Genomic DNA, 21387 nt, shown 5'->3' with positions numbered 1-21387 from the left:
TTGAATTTTCTTTATATCATTCTACACATGTGACGTCACAAGCTGTATTAGTCTTCTCATACAGCAGTGACTGAACAGAAACTTTGAAATTTATAACTTTTGAACGAATAATCTGATTTTCCTCAAACTTTCACTGATGTGTTCTAATAATATGGGTGCATTCACTCATTCTACATTTTTATGAAGGTGGGCTTGTCCTTTAAGACATCAGCCTATGTCTGCATACAGTTTTGTTCTTAGTTCTCAGTTTAGATCTTTGTTTAGTTATTAGTTTTGCTTGTGTTATCATTATGTAGTGGGTCTGTTTGTCTGTCTGCAATTCATTAGTCTTTCGAAATGCTTGTCTGATTTTGAAAGTCTTGTGGCTTGCAATAATATTGTAATCAACATTAAAAAATGAGACTTAAGACTGACACTATCTGAAAACCAGAAAAGACAGCAGTACTTACTTTCCCTTATAAACAAGCTCCTTGTACTTCTCCCTCATCTCATCATTCAATTCATCCTCGTCTTCATCCTCATCATCACATTCATCACTCTCTCCATCAAGTTCCTCCTCGTCCTCGTCCTCCTCCTCCTCTTCTTCCTCCTCATCTTCCTCTTCATCATCCTCATCTGTTCCTGAATGCACCAATGCTGCTGCCCTACTGTCAAGTTTCTGTCTGACCATCCCTGAAGGCTCATCATCTCCTCCAGCTGCCTCCTCCGGCTCTCCGGTGCTGTCATCCTCCTCCTCCTCCTCATCATCGCCATCGCCATCCATCCCATGATGACCCTGCCATGACTGTTTCTTCACTCCCTCCATTCCGCGATCTTCCCTATCTTTATTGTCTTCAGCATCATCTTCACTGTCCTCGTCTGAATCATGCACCACCAATCTCCTGGTTTTCTTTCTACCGCCAAACTGGTGGTGTTTCCCAATGCCCTCCTCTTCTTCCGCGCTCACCCTGTTCTCGCTCCTCGCTCCCTCACCACCTTCCTCATCATCCCTAGATATCTGCTTCCTTTGCCTCTGTTGTCTCCCTCTTGCCCCATGGCATTCTCCCATCTCTGATGTGTCCAACCCAGCATCCTCGGCCAAAGAGCTCTCTTCTTCTTCAGCTGATTCCACATGGCTTTGGTCCACTGAGCTGTTCATCACTGTAAGTGTACGGATCATGAAAGATAATAATGAGTGATGCCATGAAATACAGTAGTAAATCAGAGTAAACTCTGGATTTGGCATGGAAAAAGAAATGAAACTGAATACAGTACCTGCCATATATTTGGCGAGTCTAATTTCGAATCAGGGGCTTCCTGACAATTTTGCGAGTAGCTAAATTTGAGATTTTGGAGTACAGTAATGAATAGAGAAATGTATGCATGCACATCACATTCATGTCGGGATCAGAGCCAATATTTTTGAAATTTGCAAATAGCGTACGAGACTGGTGAAATTTGCACAAAAAAAACCTCGCAAAATATTTCGCATATACAGAAAAATCATATTCCCTTCGATATAACTAAGGTAACTTCACTTTACAAGCTCAAATGGATATTTATTGGTCATGTGTATAAATTGCGGGAGATGATTATGAGTGATTTCATAAAACAAATCAGAGCAAACTCTAGGTTTGGCTGGAAAGAAAAAAAAAATGAAACTGAATAAAACTGTTGCCCTTGACTACAACTAAGCCAACTTCACAGTGTTCATGAGATAGGATGTGTTATTAGATTTAGAGAGAACCACTGCAATCTTTCTTCTATATTGTTGCTAAGGATACTGGCATACAATTGCAATACTGAAGAAGGAAAATACACAATGTGATGAAATATGATTTTGAGGACCAGAAAGCCTACCTGGCATTTTTACCACAGTGCTACTTTTATTCTTTTCTCTTGTAGGTGACCTTATCTAGGGAATAAGCAAATCTCCTAGTGTTAATATTGAATATGCTAATCCCATACAAATCTTCTTGCACAAGTGGGTGTATCCTACAATTAGAATGAGGAAAGTTATTGAGAAATCACTGGTAATTATTTCTTTATTAGATTCCCTGATTTTCCTTTTAAGATATAACTAAGAGCACAGGTCAATACACTAGCTTACATTTGTACATGTATGACCTGCACATTTGAATACCAGAAATATAGATACAAGGAATAGCAACATCAATTTTCGTGCAAAATTAACTTTAATGTGAAAGTAGGTACAAAGATTTTATTTCTTTTTTAGCAGAACTTAAGCTTTCTGTCCTGACTATTGTTTTACAAGGTCATTTATAGAAAGTGTGAGAAAACATTCCAAAAAAGATAACTTTTTTTCCTAGGTCATGTTATTTCACACTCAAGAACTGTAAATATATGTTTGATAAGACATGCAATGCATTAATAAAATGTAAATAACAAAACATACCCGCTACTGACTGATCTTCTGCATTTGAAAATGACATGTCAGAATCTTGCACTATGAAGTCAGCCATGCTGTCTGTGAAAGAGACACAAATGAGAAAATAATGCCTAAGTGTTAGTGCAGAACATTGTAATCTAGTGAAAGGAAATGTCTAAAAATGCTACAAGAGGGAGAGCGAGAGAGAAAAAGATAGAGACAGAGAGAGAGTAGACTGTATTCCCATGACGTGACCCATTAGGGAAAGGCGTCATAAAGTTGTCTAGGTACAGTACAGTGAAGCTAGTGAAATTCTTTCATGAAAAAAGGAACAGTTACCAATCATGATTGAAGTTTGTAAGAGGCAAGACAGCCTTGAGTACTAATGTATCATCTTAGAGGATGTACGCACACAAACTGAAGAAAGGATCTGTTTTTCTCAGACCAGTGAAGACAGCCCGCCCTAAATGGTCCAACATGCTGATATTCTGTGATTCTGTTTTCTTCACTAAAGATTTTCATGATATACCTGTAATGTACGGCTTCCATGCAAAAGATAACAATAAGGACAAAAGACTGCACATTTACTTTGATGATATCATGAAGACTGCAGAAAGATCTTGAGCAAGATAATGAAACACAACACTTAAAAGAAGTAGAGAAAAAAAATCAATAAGGAAGACAAAAGGATTGAAGGGTGAGGTTACAGAAAATGGGAATGATTCATACCTTCAAGAGCACTGTTTAGTCTAGAGTCCTTGCATCCTGTAGATGAAGAAGCCCTTTCACCATCATCTTCCTCCATTTCATCCTCACTGTTACCAACCAGGATGTTGGAAGGGGTTCTCTTGCGATTCCTATCTGTGTTTGGCACAGACACCTTCCCTTCACTCCGTTCTTCCTCCTCCTCCTCGTCTTCATCATCCGAAACCAGTCTCCTCCTGGTCCCGCGTGTCCTAGCAACCACTGGTGATGATGTGTCGACAAATGGGCTGTCATCTGAAGTTAGACCAAGGAGTCTTGATGTTGCATTGAGATCAATGTCTGGCATGGATGGCTTCACTCTAAGATCACCTTCTCTTGGTGACTTTTCCTCATGATTCTTGGCTTGGTCCATACCTGACTGCCTCCTGCTACTTCCCTGCTCTTGTTTGCTGATACTTGATGTATCGAATGAAGACAGCCGTCCCTTGTGCACATCCCTATCTTTTGGCTCCTGATCATGTCTATCATGCAAGGGAGATGAAGGACAGTCATTCATGCTGGTATCTAGTGGCTCAGCTTGCACACAGAAGCTGGCAACAGACACAGCCACATAGCTCTCCTCGGCACTTGCTTCACATTCCTCCACGGATTCATCGCAACCTCTGCTCCTGCTGCCACCAATGGAGCCAGAAGGACTTCTGGAAGCATCTGCCTCCATGGGTGCATCTGCTCCACCGTCATCATCAGCCCCACTGAGGCAGGCATCATCAGATACACTACCTATATCATCCTGAGCCTGGCAGCAGAAACTTGCAATGGAGACCTCCACCATCTCCTCACAGCTACTCCCGTCTCCATCAGCATCATCCACTGCCTCGTAACCTCTCCTTCCTGACTCTTCAAAGTCTCTGTCACAATTCTGGAATGATGCCTGACTCTGGAGTCTCGATCCAAAATCACTCATTTGTTCTTTGGACCCTTCTCCTTCTTCCCATTCAATGGTGTGCCCTCTGGAATTGGCGTCACTGCACCTGCTCTCAGCACGGCTGAGAGTCAACGACTTGGACTCTTCCAGGGAAAGCTGTCTTGTTGCATCAAAGTAGGGAACATCCGACTGTCGTCCACTGGCCAACTCAGTCATGCCATAGCTGTCTGTATCGGAAGGCATCTGATGCTTAGATGGTCCACTACAACTGTCTGCAAGTGCACTCCCCGACGTAAGGACTATATTCGATGTTGCCATGTCTAGAGGAAAAGGATCTGAGCCTTCTCCTGTGAGCAGCGAACCTGTTGAGCCCTCAGTGAGATGCTTGGGAGGGCTCATCCCCACTACCAGCTCATAGCTATCATCATTATCATCCATCCCGCATGGTCCTTCCACCATATCGGAAGGAGACTTGGGCGAGCCTTGATGGAAGTGCAGATCAAAATTGACATCGTCATCATTCTGACATGATTTACTCTGTCCATCCTCGTCACCGTCAACATGTCGAGCTGACAAGTTGTCATCTTCTCCTCTTTCCCACTCATCCACACTCCTCATTGAGAGGTTAGAATCCTCCTCAATGAATGCCCTGTCCCCAACGCGACTACCTGGACGGGAGTTGTCCTCAATGACAAAGACACTTGGTGGCCTCTTCACATCATCTCCCACTGGATCTAAACCATTCTCAAAGTCTTCTTCATTGGACATGAGTGAAGTGTCAATTATAACCAGATCCTCCTCATCTTCCTCTCTGCCATTCCTACCAGCCCCAAGCCCATCATCTTCATGGCAATCCTCAATTTTGACTGAGAGTTCCTGTTGGTCGTCCTGGAAATGGTCATCATCATCATCATTGTCTCCATCATCCGTAGCCCTGCTTCCTCTTGTATCATCAAGAGTAAGGTCTTCCATGGTGCGGTCTAATTCCTGAACTGCATCATCAACCTTTGGAACTCTAGGTGGGGGCCTATCATCTGTATTTTTGAGAGGAAAAGAGTATGCACATGACAAATCTGTGAAGACGGTACAAGAAGTTGGAATAGGTCAAGTATGTAAGAGTATTGTGTTGCGTACTGATCTCACTTCTATTTTCACTTCTGTTAGAACACATGACAAAATACCTTGTCCTAGAAGTTATACAAAAGAGTCACGTGATGCATTTGTTGTGTGTGTTTCTACTTCAACTCAATTGATGAGACAAATTGTCAAGCACAATTTGACTCACAGCACCAATAAGTATGAGGTGTGCCAGAAAAGTTCCAGGGGCCTGTTGCATAAAAGTTACTATTGTGGTAACTTTGCCATCCAGTGGTAACTTCCATGGAATTCTTGATTTTGATTGGCTGTTGAGTATTGTTGCCATGGTAGTTACCATTGGATGGCAAAGTTACCATAATAGTAACTTTTATGCAACGGGCCCCAGGACTGGTATCATAGAAAACTAATTTCAAACCTAAACTTCAAACTAAGAGGTTTCATTTTCAAAGTAATCTATCTGGAGTATGTAACTATGATCTTAGCTCTCTGCAGCCATCAGATTTTTTTCTACATAATTTTATATACACCTCCTCTGTTTCAGGTCGTTCAGTAATGAGCACAGAGCAATAAACAAATTTGAAGTTTCGAGTAGGGTTGGGGAACTCTGTCAGAAGCGCTGAAAGTGCTGCAGCAAGTCTACGGAGGTGATGCACACTTGCTTTTGAGTGTTGCAAGAGGTTTAAAGAAGGATTAGAAAATGTGGAAGATGACCCCATAGGAGCGGAAGGTCCTCAACGACCAGGACTGAGGTCAACATTGAGCACGTCGGGCAGATGGTGCGTGGCGATCGTCGGCAGACTGTTCGAATGATAGCAAATGAGCTTGGCATGAATTGGGACATCTGGAAGATCTTCACTGAAGATCTAGACATGCGGAAAATCTGCACAAAGATGGTGCCCAAACTCCTGAGTGATGCCCAGAAGAATCGATGCATGCAACTTTGCCAAGACATCATTGAGCGCCTTGAAACTTGAAACCAAACCAGACTTGCTAGGGAGAGTTTACCAGTCATCACCTCAGTCCTGGTCGTTGAGGGCCTTCTGCTCACAGGGTCATCTTCCATGTCCTCTCATCCGTCTTTAAACCTCTTGCACCACTCAAAAACATGTGTGCATGACAACGTCTCATCTCCGTACACTTGCTGCAGCAATCTCAGTGCTTCTGACAGAGTTTTCCCAACCGCACCACAGACTTCTAGTTTGTTCATTGCTCTGTGATCATTGCTGAACGACGTGAAACAGAGGATGTGTGTATAAAATTATGTAGAAAAACAATCTGATGGCTGCAGAGAGCTGAGATCACAGTTACATACTCAAGACAGATTACTTTGAAGGTGAAACCTCTTAGTTTGAAGTTCAGGTTTGAAATAAGTCTTTTATGACACCAGTCCTGGAACTTTTCTGACACACCTCGCATATTGCTAATCACATACTGTACAAGCTGAAATTTTCGCGGTGGTTTTATTTTCGCGAATTTCGCGAATCGCCTTTGAACCGCGGAAATAACAACAACTGAAAATGTTCTCCTAGTAGCAACTCGCGAAAATATCTGTACGCGAAAATTTCAGCTCGTACAGTATTCAGACATTGACTGACTGTAAAATTTGATGATGATAAAGGACTTCATAAGTCTAGCACGACAAAGCATCCAACCTCAAGTTTTCTTTGCTTCTCTATTCTTGTAAGAGAGAAAAAAAGGCCTTTACATGTAATTCCAGAAGTTGTTGCACACAAAAACGTAACTGATGAGAGAAAGCACATTCCATGTAAATCATTATGTTATAGGGGAAATGTGCCGTCAAGTAAAACTTTACAAACTATGTGCAGATTGAAGTGTACAGTACATGCAGAATTTGCAAACAAAGATCAGACATGTAGGGCTAGTCTGTATAATCAAGCTCCTTATTCTAGGCTGTTGGGTTGTTGTACAATTGCTTTTGTTTATCAACTTTGTCTCTTTTTGGGCTTCAGATATCAGTTATTCCATGACGAAAGTTTAATCCTTCATGTGTTTTTTTCTGACTGGAAATTAATCATAGTCACATTACATCCACACTGAATATGTCACTGAACCTGTCTACAGTGGCAACCCATAAAGCCCCTTTTCGTGTGTGTGTCCCCTGAGTGGCTGCAATGGACATATTTGTACGTTCACACTTATACCGACAGTTACCCAACTCTCGCTCTTGACTTACCCGGTCTGTAATATTTGGGAATGTCCTCAAGAGGAGGTTTGAGGGCGCCCTCCCCACTCTTCTCCATCCACTCACTCTGCAGCCGCTCACGATTGATGTTCATGGAGTAGCGCTTCTTGAGGGCCGAACCGGGCCCCTCGGTACCACGCTGAATGTGGTCGTTCAGCTTGCGAGTCAGGTCAGACTCTGCGGCCACCAGCTCCTGTGCCCTCATGACCTGTTCATGTACAACAAAACGCACACACAACAATTGCTTACTATGGGGAGTCTAGCATCAATTATGCTGACCATACTAAGTGGCATTACTTGCAAAGATGACCAAAGCTACTAAATAACGTCACTTGATAATATAACATGCAACAATGCTGTTTCAAGATTATGACTACGTATCAAGCTGCCATGAATTCTTGAGCCGAAGTTGAGCGTGAAATATGCATGATTATATTCTGGAAAGGATGGACATACTGGCATACAACTCAATTATAATGCTAAAGAGCATTTTAAGATCATGTCTGTACAGTGTAAATATACATTTGTTCACTTTTTTTTTTCTTCTTCTTCTAATGCCAAGTCTTACTGCTGTAATTACTCCTGTTAAATCTATATTATTAGTAAAATTATAAGACAGTTGTGCAACATCTGATTAGATAGTTACCCAAACCAAAGCAAATGCCTCATAAAGTACAGGTGCGGTAACTTTGAGCAAAATTTCATGAATGCTCAAGTGTTGCTCCTAAGAACCTGACAGCCCAACCTTCAAACTGAGCCATCCTCACCCTCTGCTGAATGTAGTGGCTCCCTTCCTCTTCGTACTCGTGGTTTTGCTCTGCCTGCGCCTCTTGAGAGAACATCAGATCGTGGTCGCTGATGCCAAAGATATCTAAGGCAAGAAATTGGGAAGGGAAGCATTGGAAAGTCAACAAGTTCTCTTGAGCAGAACTTTACCTTGATGAGATTTCCACCTATATGATTGGCAGCATTTGATATCAGATGTAGATTCACCATGGATGAGGTGAGGGCACGATCACAGTCTGTACAAATGTGAAGGTCACTCACTTAACCCTTTACGTGCCCAGACACTTCACTTTTAGCAATAAGAGACCCTCAGTTGATTGGGATGTAAAAGCATGTCAAGTTAACTTGATTTATGAGTCAATCCATGTCAAATCAGTCACTGCTTGTAAATCCGACCCCTTTCAATTTTCATTAATTGAAATTAATTAATCGGGACTCGTTGAGAACGAGTCCCGAGTATACTCGGGCAGGTGTCTATGGGAAATGCGTGTTGTAGCAAAATCAAACCGTCCTCAACGGGTTAAACTCGCATCAAATGTTCCACCGAGTGTCTCACAGAAGATTCTGAATATTTTGCAACAAGGTCAAACAACCGAGTTTGAATAAAATTTCCTAGAAATTGTCAAATAAAAAGGTGTACAAAGTAGCTGGGTTATAGAAACTGGCCTGCAAAATGAAAGGGTGTACAGAGCAGATGGGAATGAAAGGGTTATAGAAATCGGTCTGCAAAATGAAAGGGTGCACAAAGTAGCTGGGAATAAAAGGGTTATAGAAAATGTCCTGCCAAATGAAAGGGAGTACAAAGTAGCTGGGAATAAATGGGTTATAGAAATAGGCCTGCAAAATTAAAGGGTGTACAGAGCAGATAGGAATAAAAGGGTTATAGAAACTGTGCACAACATAGCTGGGAATAAAAGGGTTATAGAAACTGACCTGCCAAATGAAAGGATGCACAAAATAGTTGGGAATAAAAGGGTTATAGAAACTGACCTGCCAAATGAAAGGGTGCACAACATAGCTGGGAATAAAAGGGTTATAGAAACTAGCCTGCCAAATGAAAGGAAGCACAACATAGCTGGGAATAAAAGGGTTATAGAAACTGTCCTGCCAAATGACAGGGTGCACAAAATAGCTGGGAATAAAAGGGTTATAGAAATCGGCCTGTCAAATAAAAGGGTGTACAGAGCAGATGGGAATAAAAGGGTTGTAGAAACTGTGCACAACATAGCTGGGAATAAAAGGGTTATAGAAACTGACCTGCCAAATGAAAGGATGCACAAAATAGTTGGGAATGAAAGGGTTATAGAAACTGACCTGCCAAATGAAAGGATGCACAAAATAGTTGGGAATAAAAGGGTTATAGAAACTGACCTGCCAAATGAAAGGGTGCACAACATAGCTGGGAATAAAAGGGTTATAGAAACTAGCCTGCCAAATGAAAGGAAGCACAACATAGCTGGGAATAAAAGGGTTATAGAAACTGTCCTGCCAAATGAAAGAGTGTATAAAGTAGCTGGGAATAAAAGGGTTATAGAAACTGGCCTGCCAAATGACAGGGTGCACAAAATAGCTGGGAATAAAAGGGTTATAGAAATCGGCCTGTCAAATAAAAGGGTGTACAGAGCAGATGGGAATAAAAGGGTTATAGAAACTGGCCTGCCAAATGAAAGGGTGTACAGAGCAGATGGGAATAAAAGGGTTATAAAAATCGGCCTGCAAAATGAAAGGGTGCCCAACATAGCTGGGAATAAAAGGGTTATAGAAAATGTCCTGCCAAATAAAAGGGAGTACAAAGTAGCTGGGAATAAATGGGTTATGAAACTGGCCTGCCAAATGAAAGGGTGTACAGAGCAGATGGGAATGAAAGGGTTATAGAAACTGTCCTGCCAAATGAAAGGGTGCACAACATAGCTGGGAATAAAAGGGTTATAGAAACTAACCTGCTAAATGAAAGGGTGCACAACATAGCTGGGAATAAAAGGGTTATAGAAACTAGCCTGCCAAATGAAAGGGTGCACAACATAGCTGGGAATAAAAGGGTTATAGAAACTGTCCTGCCAAATGAAAGAGTGTATAAAGTAGCTGGGAATAAAAGGGTTATAGAAACTGTCCTGCCAAATGAAAGGGTGTACAAAGTAGCTGGGAATATAAGGGTTACAGAAACTGGCCTGACAAATGAAAGGGTGTACAAAGTAGATGGGAATAAAAGGGTTATAGAAAGTGGCCTGCAAAATGAAAGGGTCAACAAAGTACTAATAGCTGGGAATAACAGGGTTATTGAAACTGTCCTGCAAAATGAAAGGGCTTACACAATAGTTGGAATATAATAGTTATAGAACTGGCCTGCCACATGAAAGGGTGTACAAAGTACAAAGCTGGGAATAATACGATTATGGAAACCATTCTGCCAAATGTAAGATTTTCTAGAGCAAATGTGAAAGATCCCACTTTATTCCAACATCACATGCAAAGAGCTAAGGTTCATATCTTTCATCCATTCAGTGGGAACTTACCAAGCGAGTATAGAAAGGCAATGTGTGCATTCAGCTCAGTGTCTGTCTTCCGCTGGGCGGCATGCATCTCTTCCAGCTGCATCTGGGTCCTGGATGACTTGGGGTCGTCCAAGACAAAGAGCTCCCGTAGTTCTTGGCGGGTGAAGTACCTGCAGAGTTAGGAATGCTCAGAGAATGTGGCCACCACTTGCAAAATGTATCTTATTTCCAATACCTCTTTCATTAAATAATTTAATGATATAATATATTGTCACTGGCGCGACAAGACCTCCTATCTGAAATTTTAGTGAAAATGACTTTTTGGGATAAATGGTCAGATAATCAGTTAAGTAATGTCCTGTCCAAATCCTAGCTATCTTACCCCAAAAATGAAGCCACCATGGCATGTTAAAGGAAAGGCTTTTCCATTTGATACAGTGCTTTGGTGGCCATGTGTTTTTGCCCTCCTGAACATTTGACATTTTGTAGATACGAGGTCTTGTCGACCCAGCAACGATATGTTGTTTGTAGGTTTGGCAGAAAGGACAAATTTATCATTTCTTGAGAAAGGCAAGATCCTCCAAATGGTAAAGTGTAGGTCATGTAGTACACTGTATCAACAATACATGCCTTCAGTTCACCTTGGCTGTTATTTCCCATGTCCAAGTCGGGACAAAAAACAATACACATGAAGATAAAAAGATTGTGTGCTCTACTACTGCTCATCTTCTCCCGGACTATCTAACATCATTCTAATATCATTCTCAAAGTGAAAATGTGAGAAAATGTGATATCATAATAATATTTATGATAACATTATTATAATTTCTTTATACAAAACACAAGAAATGCCAGAGCAAAGAATATGAAATCATTCAATTTGCTTATCAGGTTTCAGCAAAGTTCGCTTGCCATAATTGTACAGTTTAATCTGCAGTCTGACGAGGTGTGGTAATCCTCTTAGCCCCAATGTAAAGCATACAAGTTCCAGTGACTTCTTCACATAGAAAACAGGTTTATGATCATGCTCAGAAGAAAAGACCTCCACGGAGAAACTCCTATACTTGGCAGAAATCACACCACCTGCATTTTTACAGTGAAGAAACAAGTGGGACAGTCAGAGACAAACCTGTAAGGGTTCTTGGAACTCCCTGTAGTCTGCTTGGTGAGGGACTCCTTGAAGATCTGCCTCCGATAGATCTTCTCCTCCACCGTCCCACACGTGATGAGCCGGTAGATGACCACCGAGCGCGTCTGACCGATGCGGTAGGCCCTGTCCACTGCCTGGTTGTCGGTCGCCGGGTTCCAGCTGGGGTCAACTGTGGGTCGAGGTTTGAAGGAATTATTTGAATCACTGTATGAATCATGTAATGGTGAGTTTTCGCTATGTTTTGAACCTTGATACATAAACCATCCAATCTTATTCACTTCATCACATGCTGGTGACATTCCATACTCCATAAATTTGTTTTAAATCCTGATTTGCCCCTACCTAGAGTACACTGATGCAAAGTAAAAGCAAGGTTTAGAAATTATGCAACATATATATATTGGTTTAAAAATGTGAAAATTTGCGAAAGCAACTCTGTTTGATCATTTCAGTCAGGGTACAGGATCAAAGTACAGGATGAATGATAAACTTATGTTTATCAAGGTGATACTTATCACATTCCAACGAAATATTTTCCCTTTGCAATCTTCCATCATCGTCACATTACTCACTGATAACGACTCTGTCAGCTCCAGTCAGGGTCAGACCGACCCCGCCCACCTGAGTGGTGAGGAGGAAGACACTGTAGGACTTGTCGCCTTGGAAACGGCTGATGATGTCCTCCCTCTCTGCTAGCTTGGTGATGGTTCCATCCAACCTCATCAGTTTGAAGTGCTACGACATCGTGGTATGGAAAAGGAACACAAAGTTGTTATTTTTACACTTTTTGCAGTTCAAACTAAATGTGACCATCACATACCATGGATAGCTTATCCTAGAACATTCAGAGTTAGCCATTTTCACATGTTAAAAAGACTTTCAATAATGAAATTCCATTACGGTTTTAAATACTTCTGCCAGACAATGTCATTTGGCACCAGGAAGTATTTCCAGGCAATCTGCATTGATCATTAGTACTCCTGAATTGGAGCGGTATCCTCCTCTCTTTGACATTATCCAAGGAGGTGATGTGGGAAGAGTTGTCATAACAATGGGGACACCTACCCGAGCCCTGAGCACCTTCTGCACGATGTCCAGCATCTTGCGGGACTGGCTGAAGACCAGGCAACGGTGACCCTCGCCCCGGAGATTGGTCAGCAGGTGGACCAGGAACTGGAGCTTCCCGGACTCCATGAGGAGCACCTGGTCATCGATGGTGTGGATGTTCGTGGCTGCACTCTCCATCTCACTGGAGAGTGGGTCACTATTCTCATCATGTCTTTCGAAGAAGAGGAAAAAAAAAGACGAAATTATTGAAAATACTAACAGTATGAATCAATGAACTCTCATGCAACTTTCAACGATCACCAACAATTAATCACTCTGGCATTTCTTCATCATTGCTGGTTAGCTGCAAGTCCTATTTTGCCTCCTCTTTGGACACATTGCACAGATCTACATGGTGGGATGATTGGAGATCCTGGATAATCAAGATGGTGTCTGGTACTTTACCCATTGAGGACAATCCCGAGTATACTTGGGCAGGTGTCTATGGGAAATGCATGTTGTAGCAAAATTAGCCCATCCTCAATGGGTTAACAGTCAAGTTCTTTCAAGGTGCCCTTCAACCCTTTCTGTGTTTTGTTCACCATTGGGCATGCATACCGGAGAGTTTTCTCTGTTAATTTGCACAGATGTCTGGAAAGTAATTGTCAATGAATAGAGATTGCCTCATCCTACCAGTCCCTATTGCGTCACCATGGCTGTCCTGCAGGATTTTGGCTTCACCTGAATGGACTTGCCAACAGTACAACTGGGCAGGTTTGGATGGATTACTGAATACTGAAGAAAAGGCTTGGCAGGTTAAGCTTTGTGTATTTTTTGTTCTGTTTTTATGATCAGTCAACTTTGGCATCATCTGTCATCAGGAAAACAGGAGTTTTCATTACTTTCATTACAAAATTGGCAGTGTCGTTCGAGAGTAACACCAGATTTTTCTCCAGGTATGCTACAACTTTGGCTACATCTCTATCGAGTCAGACTACAGTGGTCCTGTCTTACCCTTCTTCAGACATCTCAAGGCCCAGCTGCCTGCAGGCTCTCTTCGACAGAAGGCGTGGGTGGTCGCACAGTTTCTTCAGGATGGTCAGTTCGGCCAACGGTGAGCGCTTGGTCATGAGCAGCTGAGCAGGAAAATGGCAGCAAGACAAGCAATCAAAAACTTTCCACAATATGGGTGATTTCAAGTTTGGTGCTAGTGTGCGGGGCATTTCATGAAATGTTTTCTCAGATATTTTTTTCCGACAAACTGTTATAAGCTACTGAAATCCTTGCATCTGAGTGACTGAGAGCAAACTTGTCCAACAAATCTGTCAAACAAAACACTTCATGACAGTAAAGGGTTATCACATACCTCTTTGACCCTGTCCAGGCTGATGAAGTCTTGGTAGATCTGGACCTGCGTATCAGTCAGCGACAACCACACAATCAAGTCATTCTTACGGGTCAAGGATGGGATGACATTCCTGTATATAAACATCAAAGTGATACAACACATCACAATCTTTTCAATTTTCAGCAAATTCCACTGAGACCTCCAAGCAACCTTGACCATCCCTGAGCATTTGTTGAAAAACCAACAAGACTACTAGAGATCACTCAGAGCTATTCTGACAGACCAGTGGAGATCCCCAAAAGACCAACTGAGATCTCTGAGAGACTGACCAAGATCTATGTGAGACCTCTGAAGAACCATGATCTTTGAGAGACCTGTTGCAACCAACAGGAGTTCATGACAATTTATTGAGATACCTTGAGAGATCATTAAAAGACCAATGAGACTGTTCAGTGGTTGTGGGAGATCGCTGAAAGACCACTGAAAGATGGCTTCCCTCAGAAATCACTGCGAGGCTATTTCAAACCAGTTCAAAATTTACTGGACACCACGGAGACCAGAGAGTTCACTGAAAGATAGTTGAGAGATCATATAAGACCTTGAACAGCATTGCAAGTTCACTAAAAGATTGTTAACAGATCTGTCATTTTTATTCTTTTTTTTTTTTTTGGGGGGGGGAGGGGTGTCTCCTGTTGGTCTTTCAAAGGTCCCACCCTCTGTAGAATGGTGATATAAGTCACAACAAAAAATGATGTGAAGAAGACATAATACTCACTGTGGGGACAATGATCTCCCATCTCTGGTGGAACCACTCGTGACGCTGTCTGTCTCGTCATTGTCATCCGCCCTCTCCGCTCCCTGTTCCCGGTCCCCCTTGTTCTCCAGGACGTCTGCCTTGGTCCTCCGCAGGAAGTACGGGGCTATCAGGAGCCGCAGGCTCTCTGCCATCTCGTTACCTAGCAACTTCTCACTGGCAGTGGCATCTTTCTCCCTGGCCTAGGAGAACGACGTGTCAGGCGCATAAAACCATCAAGCACTTGTTCAAATTTATTGCTACCATCAGCCATAGAGAGGAAGTCACCTTCACTGAACCCACTTGGTATGAACTTTACAGATCCTTTTCTATTCAATCATTCAATTCATGGCATTCTACTGTATGGAAAAAATTACTGTTTGTACATTTGCAACAGATTGAATGGGTGATTCTACACAGAATAGTTTTCTTTTAAAAAGAATGCAAATATAACTGAACAGCAGGTTTACAATCTGCCACACTGTCTGCAGTTTGCTTACATACTTTCAACCTTGCAAATAAGAAAGAAAAAAAAGCCGAGATCATGTAGACTCGTTATGAAATAACTTACTCGCAGTACATCCATATACTCATTAATATTAATTATTCATAGACATCTGTATTGAGTGCCAAACAAAGAATGTCAGAAGTGGAAAGAGTTGCTGAGTTCTCTCACCCGTGTGATGGGGTTGTCATACTCTGCCCTGAATGTCTGCTGTGTGCCGAGCAGGGTACCATGGGTCACAAAGTTGAAGAGAGACCAGAGCTCCTGGAAACAAGGCATAAACCAAGAAAGAATAATCACAATTTTAAGACTATTAAACCTCTCTTGTATCTTTGTACACTGAAGTGCTACACTGAACATTTAGTTCTCCATTGATTGTTTCATTCTTTGTTCTGGGGTGTTGCAAATAAGTCCCTTTCCTGATCAGAAAGGCAAATTCTTTAAAAAAAAAATTGATGAGTCTCTAGCCCCTCTTCTGATCACCAGCCCCTCCTCTCAAAAAAAAAAAAAAAAAAAATACAAACACAAACACAAGAATGACAATGGTATACTGATGAATAAAACTAAACGATGTTGTGTAATGAAAACTTTAAAGACAACTGATGCAATTTAAATACTATGACTACCCTAAGTATTCACATTTACCTTGGTCATCAAGAACAGGGATGTAGTTGAAGTTATTGAAAGACTGTCCATATTTTGGGAACTTCCAGTGCTTAACTTCTCTTGCCACAATTTCCAAGATAAATTTACAAAGTTTGTGTGACCTTTGACACCAACTGACCTTGAGATTGTTCTGGATGGGTGTGCCAGTGAGAATGAACCTGTGGGTGGCGGAAATGGCGTGGACAGCCTTGGTCGTCTTGTTGGGGTTCTTGATCTTGTGACCCTCATCCAAGATCACATAATCCTACATGAGACAAAAGTACATTTGTTGTCCTACATTTCTCGATCATTTTCTCTTTATTGAACAAGGAAATTTTGGAAATAACAGAATTACATCTTTTGCACTCTTGGCTATATGACAGATATTACAACAACGTCAAATGAAAGTGAGAGCATGGTACATTTAGAGATAAAAGATTTACCAGGGAGTGTGTGTTCTGTTCTTGGGTTTTAATAAGCAAAATCTGTAACATTCCTGTTGGCTGAACATTGTGCTGTCATATTATTACTCTGTGAAAGGTAATGACAAAAGCAAGCCTCACACGCAGTCACAGGATTTACATTACAAAACTGTCTTCATCAAACAGAGGATCGCAAAGATAACTAGAAATGTCGCTACGGCGACTGATGCCTCCGCCATAATGCATGATTCTCCCAATAGGTGTATAGTACAATGTCTTCACAATGTGTGATGACAGTTTCACATACTAGTAACTGGCAAAATATCGAAAAAACAGGTTTATCGGAAATATCTTGAATGTTCACTTTCCACGAACTGGGTTTGCTATAATTGTCTATCAAAGAGTGCAGGTACACATATTTGGGGAATTGAAAATTTTTACTTGACTTCTGACCGACCTTATTATAAGTTTATGCATTGAGTATAATTTTCAAGGTATGAAGAAAGAGTGTAATTACAGTACAAAATATTTTTTTTTTCATTTAAACCTAACCTTTGACCCTTAACCTTTGACCTTTGACCTTCTGGCTGGAAATTTCCAAGAGAATCTCCATTAAGTAATACATGTACATATATTAAATTTTAAAACTAATAATGCAATCATTGCATATATATGAGAGAAATAGTAACATTTTGAGGAGTTGATCTTGACCATTGACCCCTGACTATTGACCCATGACCCCTAAATTCCCTAGATAATCCCTGCCAGTCAGTACATGCATATGTACCAAGTTCCATGAAGATACATTGAACCATTTGTGAGAAAAGTGATATTGCAACATTTTCACCTAACCTTTGACCTTTTGACCTTTGACCTTATGACATGAAACTCTCTCTGGAGAATCTTTATGCAGTAGTACATGTCTACACTAAGTTTCAAGAAAATAACTGCGGGCATTGCATAGATATGGGGGAAATAGCAACATTTTTAGCATTTGACCTTGACCTTTGACCTCTTGTCAATGTCACTAAAATCTACTCAACTAATTGTCCCATCATACATCATCCTTGGACCAAGTTTGGTGAAAGCTGCTTCATCCAGTTTTGAGTTATCACGTAAACAGATAAATTTTAGGATTTGACCTTGATCTTTGACCTTTGACCTCGGTCCTGTTTCACTAAAAACCTAATCAAGTAATTGTCCCATCATACATCATCCTCCAACAAAGTTTGGTGAAATTTGCTCCATACAGTCTTGAGTTATCGCGTAAACGGATAAATTTCATGATTTGACCTTGACCTTTGACCTTTGACCTTTAGCCGATTTCACCTAAAATCTAATCAAATCATTGCCCCATCATACTTCATACTTGGACCAAGTTTGGTAAAATTCCAGTAAATATTACTCAAGTTATCGCGTAAACGAAAGCGGACGGACGTACGTACGGACGGACGGACGGACAACCCGAAAACATAATGCCTCCGGCACCACTACGTGGCGGAGGCATAAAAACACTTTCTATGCGCCTTGCTTCAAGCTTATCACGATTTGATGGCAATCCAGATGTCACATGAGCCCAAGTAATTTGGTTAATGCATGTAACTTCTGTTTATCAAGACTAGACAAGATACTCCCCTCTCATCAATACACACTCTGCCACGTGGTGTCTGCTGAATCCTAACAAAGTATACATAAAAATGATACTAGTCTTCCTTCAAGACAAAACAAAGATAGCAGCCGCCTCTCACCCATACAAACTCTGCCCCATGGTGGTGATTGATCTGCTCCCAGCACGTCATGACCAGGCCGTAGCTGACCATCAGGACCCCGCCCCTTCGTTGCACTCTCTCCAGCAGCCTCTCCCGCTCCTTCTTGCTGGCACCATGGAAGGCGTACACACCGATGCCTGGGGCCCTGGTCACAAGGGTGAGATGGGACAGTCAATCCTATTTATTTCCATCAAAGCATCCTAGCCATTAATCCCATCTAAAGTCATCACCTAGCCCTCCAGCTTCCAAATAAGCACAAGTAACCCCTCTTTATAATTTTCTTACGATAAATATGCCATATCCCAGGAGGAAACCGTGTGAGAAACATTTTTTCTTGAGGAACACAGATCATTGATTGGGTTTTCCGTCTGGAAGCCGTGGTGGAGTGATATACAAAGGGATAGTAGCAGTGGTGGGAACACTGTAACAATACCCACCAAACTTGAATTACACATCAAAAATTTAAATTTGAAAGATAAATTCAGGCAAACATTTTCAAATTAGACTTACACCAGTCTTTTCATCAAATAACAGGATTGCAGAAAATTAAGGGATTGACAAATGAGAAATAGGACCTACAAAATTTTAATGAATAAAATCGATATATAATTCTAATGACAAATAGTACTCTCATACATTTCTGAAACTGCTGTATCATAAGTTGCAGTTGATCAAAACTCAAGAAATGAATGTGTTATCTGAAACGGCAATTATCATTGCTGTCTCTGGTTATTATCATTTTAACATTCAAGTAGCAGCTACTTCTTGATGTGTGCAAAAGGAAGCACCCACTCTTGACCTACATTAAGCATGTGCAGGAATAGTACATATTTTTAAATATAATATGCATATGAAAAAAGAACAGCTTCCCCATCTACAAATGGCACAGGACAAAAAAAAAACAACAACAACAATAACAACTAAGCCTTGTAGTTATCATTGCATTCAACATGTTCTACGAGAAAAGAAAAACATCAAGGTAAAAAGTTACCAATTCTTGAATTCTCGTTGCCAGTTGATGACTAGAGCCACTGGTACCACAATGAGAACACTGCTCACTTGCTCCATGTCAAACAAGCCACTCAGGAAGGCAACAACCTGGACAGTCTTTCCCAGGCTATAGAGAAATAAAAAGCAGTGCAGTGCGCTTTCATAATAAATGAACATGGTTATAACAAAATTTTGTTACAATGAAGTAGAAATTCAGGTCCCTAACTATTATCTGTGAATTTTTATGTACTCTATTTGTTCGGGTATGACAAAATTTCGATAGAACGCAAGAAAACATTTGGTCCCAAGGATTTTGTTACAATGTATAACAGGAGTTGCATGTACCATGGAGATACAATTCCGATGTTTTGGTGACATTCCACTTTTTTTTTTCCACTGGAAAGTTATAGTAAACTTATTTGCTTGAATATCTAGGATTTATCAATTTGTGAATTACAGGTACAAATATACAATCAATGATAACAACACAAACATGTTAACAATTACGCCAGTGTTTCAGTGCCATTGTCGTTGAAACTTGTGAGTGCTGAGTGTAGAAAATACCTACAGTTGAATCTGTGGAAAAGGTACAGTATCATACCTGGATATTCAATACTTGTCCTTAGCATCAATATCCCAGCCTCTTTTCAAGTTTACTATATAAATGTAGAGTTTTGGCAGGGCTGCACACTGGCGCCGGTCCGACGGTCAAGACCGGCAAAAGTCACTGTCGGACCGGTAACTTTTCAGGAAATCCACAAGTTACCGGTCCGACATGACCAGTAAAAAAAAAGCATTGGCGGGGTCAGTAGAAAGAAAAAGATCAGCCCCGATCAGGGAGAAACAGAATGCAAAATATCGCATTGTTCAACACGTTTTACGCAAGTTTTCGAATATGTCTACCGGTGCAATTTGTAATTGAGCACTAGCAGTCGACCAGTTATTCGCGCTCGCTTGCGCATTGGCGCTGCTCACGCACTGCCATGCTATGCAATACATGCAAAGGATGTACGGTACAATGTAACTGTTGAAATGCATGGATTGTTTCCCCGATCCCGTTTTGTTTGTTCGTTTGCTTGCGATCGGCGGTCATGCCAGACAAGAAGAATTGATAGAAGCGCACGCATTTCTGGGTCATTTTACTCATGATTTTTTTTTTTTTTTTTTAACGCAAGATCGATCCGATCCCGGCTTCGCTGCTGCGTGGCAGTTGACATGTTAGAACTATTTTACTTGTGCCGATTTTTAGAAAAAGTAAAAACATATTCTATATTCAGCGATACAGTAAATGAATATTTTCATTCGTTCAGAATGGTCTCATAATGAAGATAGGCGCGAAAAGGATCACGAAATCGGCCCTTAAAAAAATGTAAAGAGATAATACAAGGGAGAAAAAAAAAATCATGAAATCATCGCAGTCCCGCTTACATATTTCAGGTAGAAATCGTCCCAAAAAGGATCATGAATTCGGCCGCGTCGTACACCTTTCAAAAGCTCATACAAGTACGAAAAAAAAATAAGGACATATTAATTTGGTGCGTGCATCATAAAAGATTACAGCCGAATAACAATTCATGAAATCAACGCAAACCCGTTGAAATTTGAGGAAATAAATAGGCGCAAAAAAGATCTTGAATCCAGTCCTGCATGCCGTGTCAGTTGCACAAATGCAACGAGATTATCGGGAGAAAAATAAAGGACACACCCCTTCTGGTGCGTGCATTACAAAAGATTACATCCGAAGTAATTCATGAATTCGCCACAATCCCGCTGATATTTGAGGTAGAAATAGACGCAAAAAGGATCGTGAATTCGGCCGTGTCGTATACCTTTTAACAACGCATGTACTAAATGGTAGGAGATTAGCGGGATAAAGATAATGTACACATTTTCAACCCCTTTTGGCGCTTGCATCATATAGATTACAGCCAAAGAGTAATTCATGAAATTATCGCAATCCCGTTGAAATTTGAGTAAACAATAATAGGCGCAAAAGAATCTCGAATTCGGCCCTGCGTGCAGTGTATAATTTTGAAAACGCATTCACAAATGTGAAGAGATTATCGGGAGAAAAATAAAGAACTTATTTTCAACCCTTCTGTCGCGTGTATCACAAAAGATTACAGCCGAAACAATCAATG

At 41.1% G+C, this 21387-nt stretch overlaps 1 protein-coding gene across 1 annotated transcript in view; it reads right to left on the bottom strand.

The window, feature by feature from the left end:
- The window catches only part of LOC140228021 (uncharacterized), a 30317-nt gene that overhangs the window by 1970 nt on the left and 6960 nt on the right, over positions 1-21387 (bottom strand). Inside the window, exons 5-20 of the mRNA XM_072308417.1 lie at positions 19248-19373; positions 18236-18401; positions 16205-16330; positions 15592-15684; positions 14898-15118; positions 14141-14252; positions 13789-13910; positions 12793-13006; positions 12300-12462; positions 11707-11896; positions 10599-10747; positions 8067-8170; positions 7291-7507; positions 3098-5032; positions 2396-2467; positions 450-1140 (exon numbers count right to left, since the gene is read on the bottom strand). Of these exons, the coding sequence (XP_072164518.1) occupies positions 450-1140; positions 2396-2467; positions 3098-5032; positions 7291-7507; positions 8067-8170; positions 10599-10747; positions 11707-11896; positions 12300-12462; positions 12793-13006; positions 13789-13910; positions 14141-14252; positions 14898-15118; positions 15592-15684; positions 16205-16330; positions 18236-18401; positions 19248-19373 (4701 nt within the window). The remainder of the gene's footprint in view (positions 1-449; positions 1141-2395; positions 2468-3097; positions 5033-7290; positions 7508-8066; positions 8171-10598; positions 10748-11706; positions 11897-12299; positions 12463-12792; positions 13007-13788; positions 13911-14140; positions 14253-14897; positions 15119-15591; positions 15685-16204; positions 16331-18235; positions 18402-19247; positions 19374-21387) is intronic.

Source organism: Diadema setosum, chromosome 4 (assembly GCF_964275005.1).
Source record: "Diadema setosum chromosome 4, eeDiaSeto1, whole genome shotgun sequence".
In the NCBI taxonomy this organism is placed as follows: Eukaryota; Metazoa; Echinodermata; class Echinoidea; order Diadematoida; family Diadematidae; genus Diadema; species Diadema setosum.
Note: the sequence above shows the minus strand (reverse complement) of the source record. Positions and strands in the feature narration are given on the sequence as shown.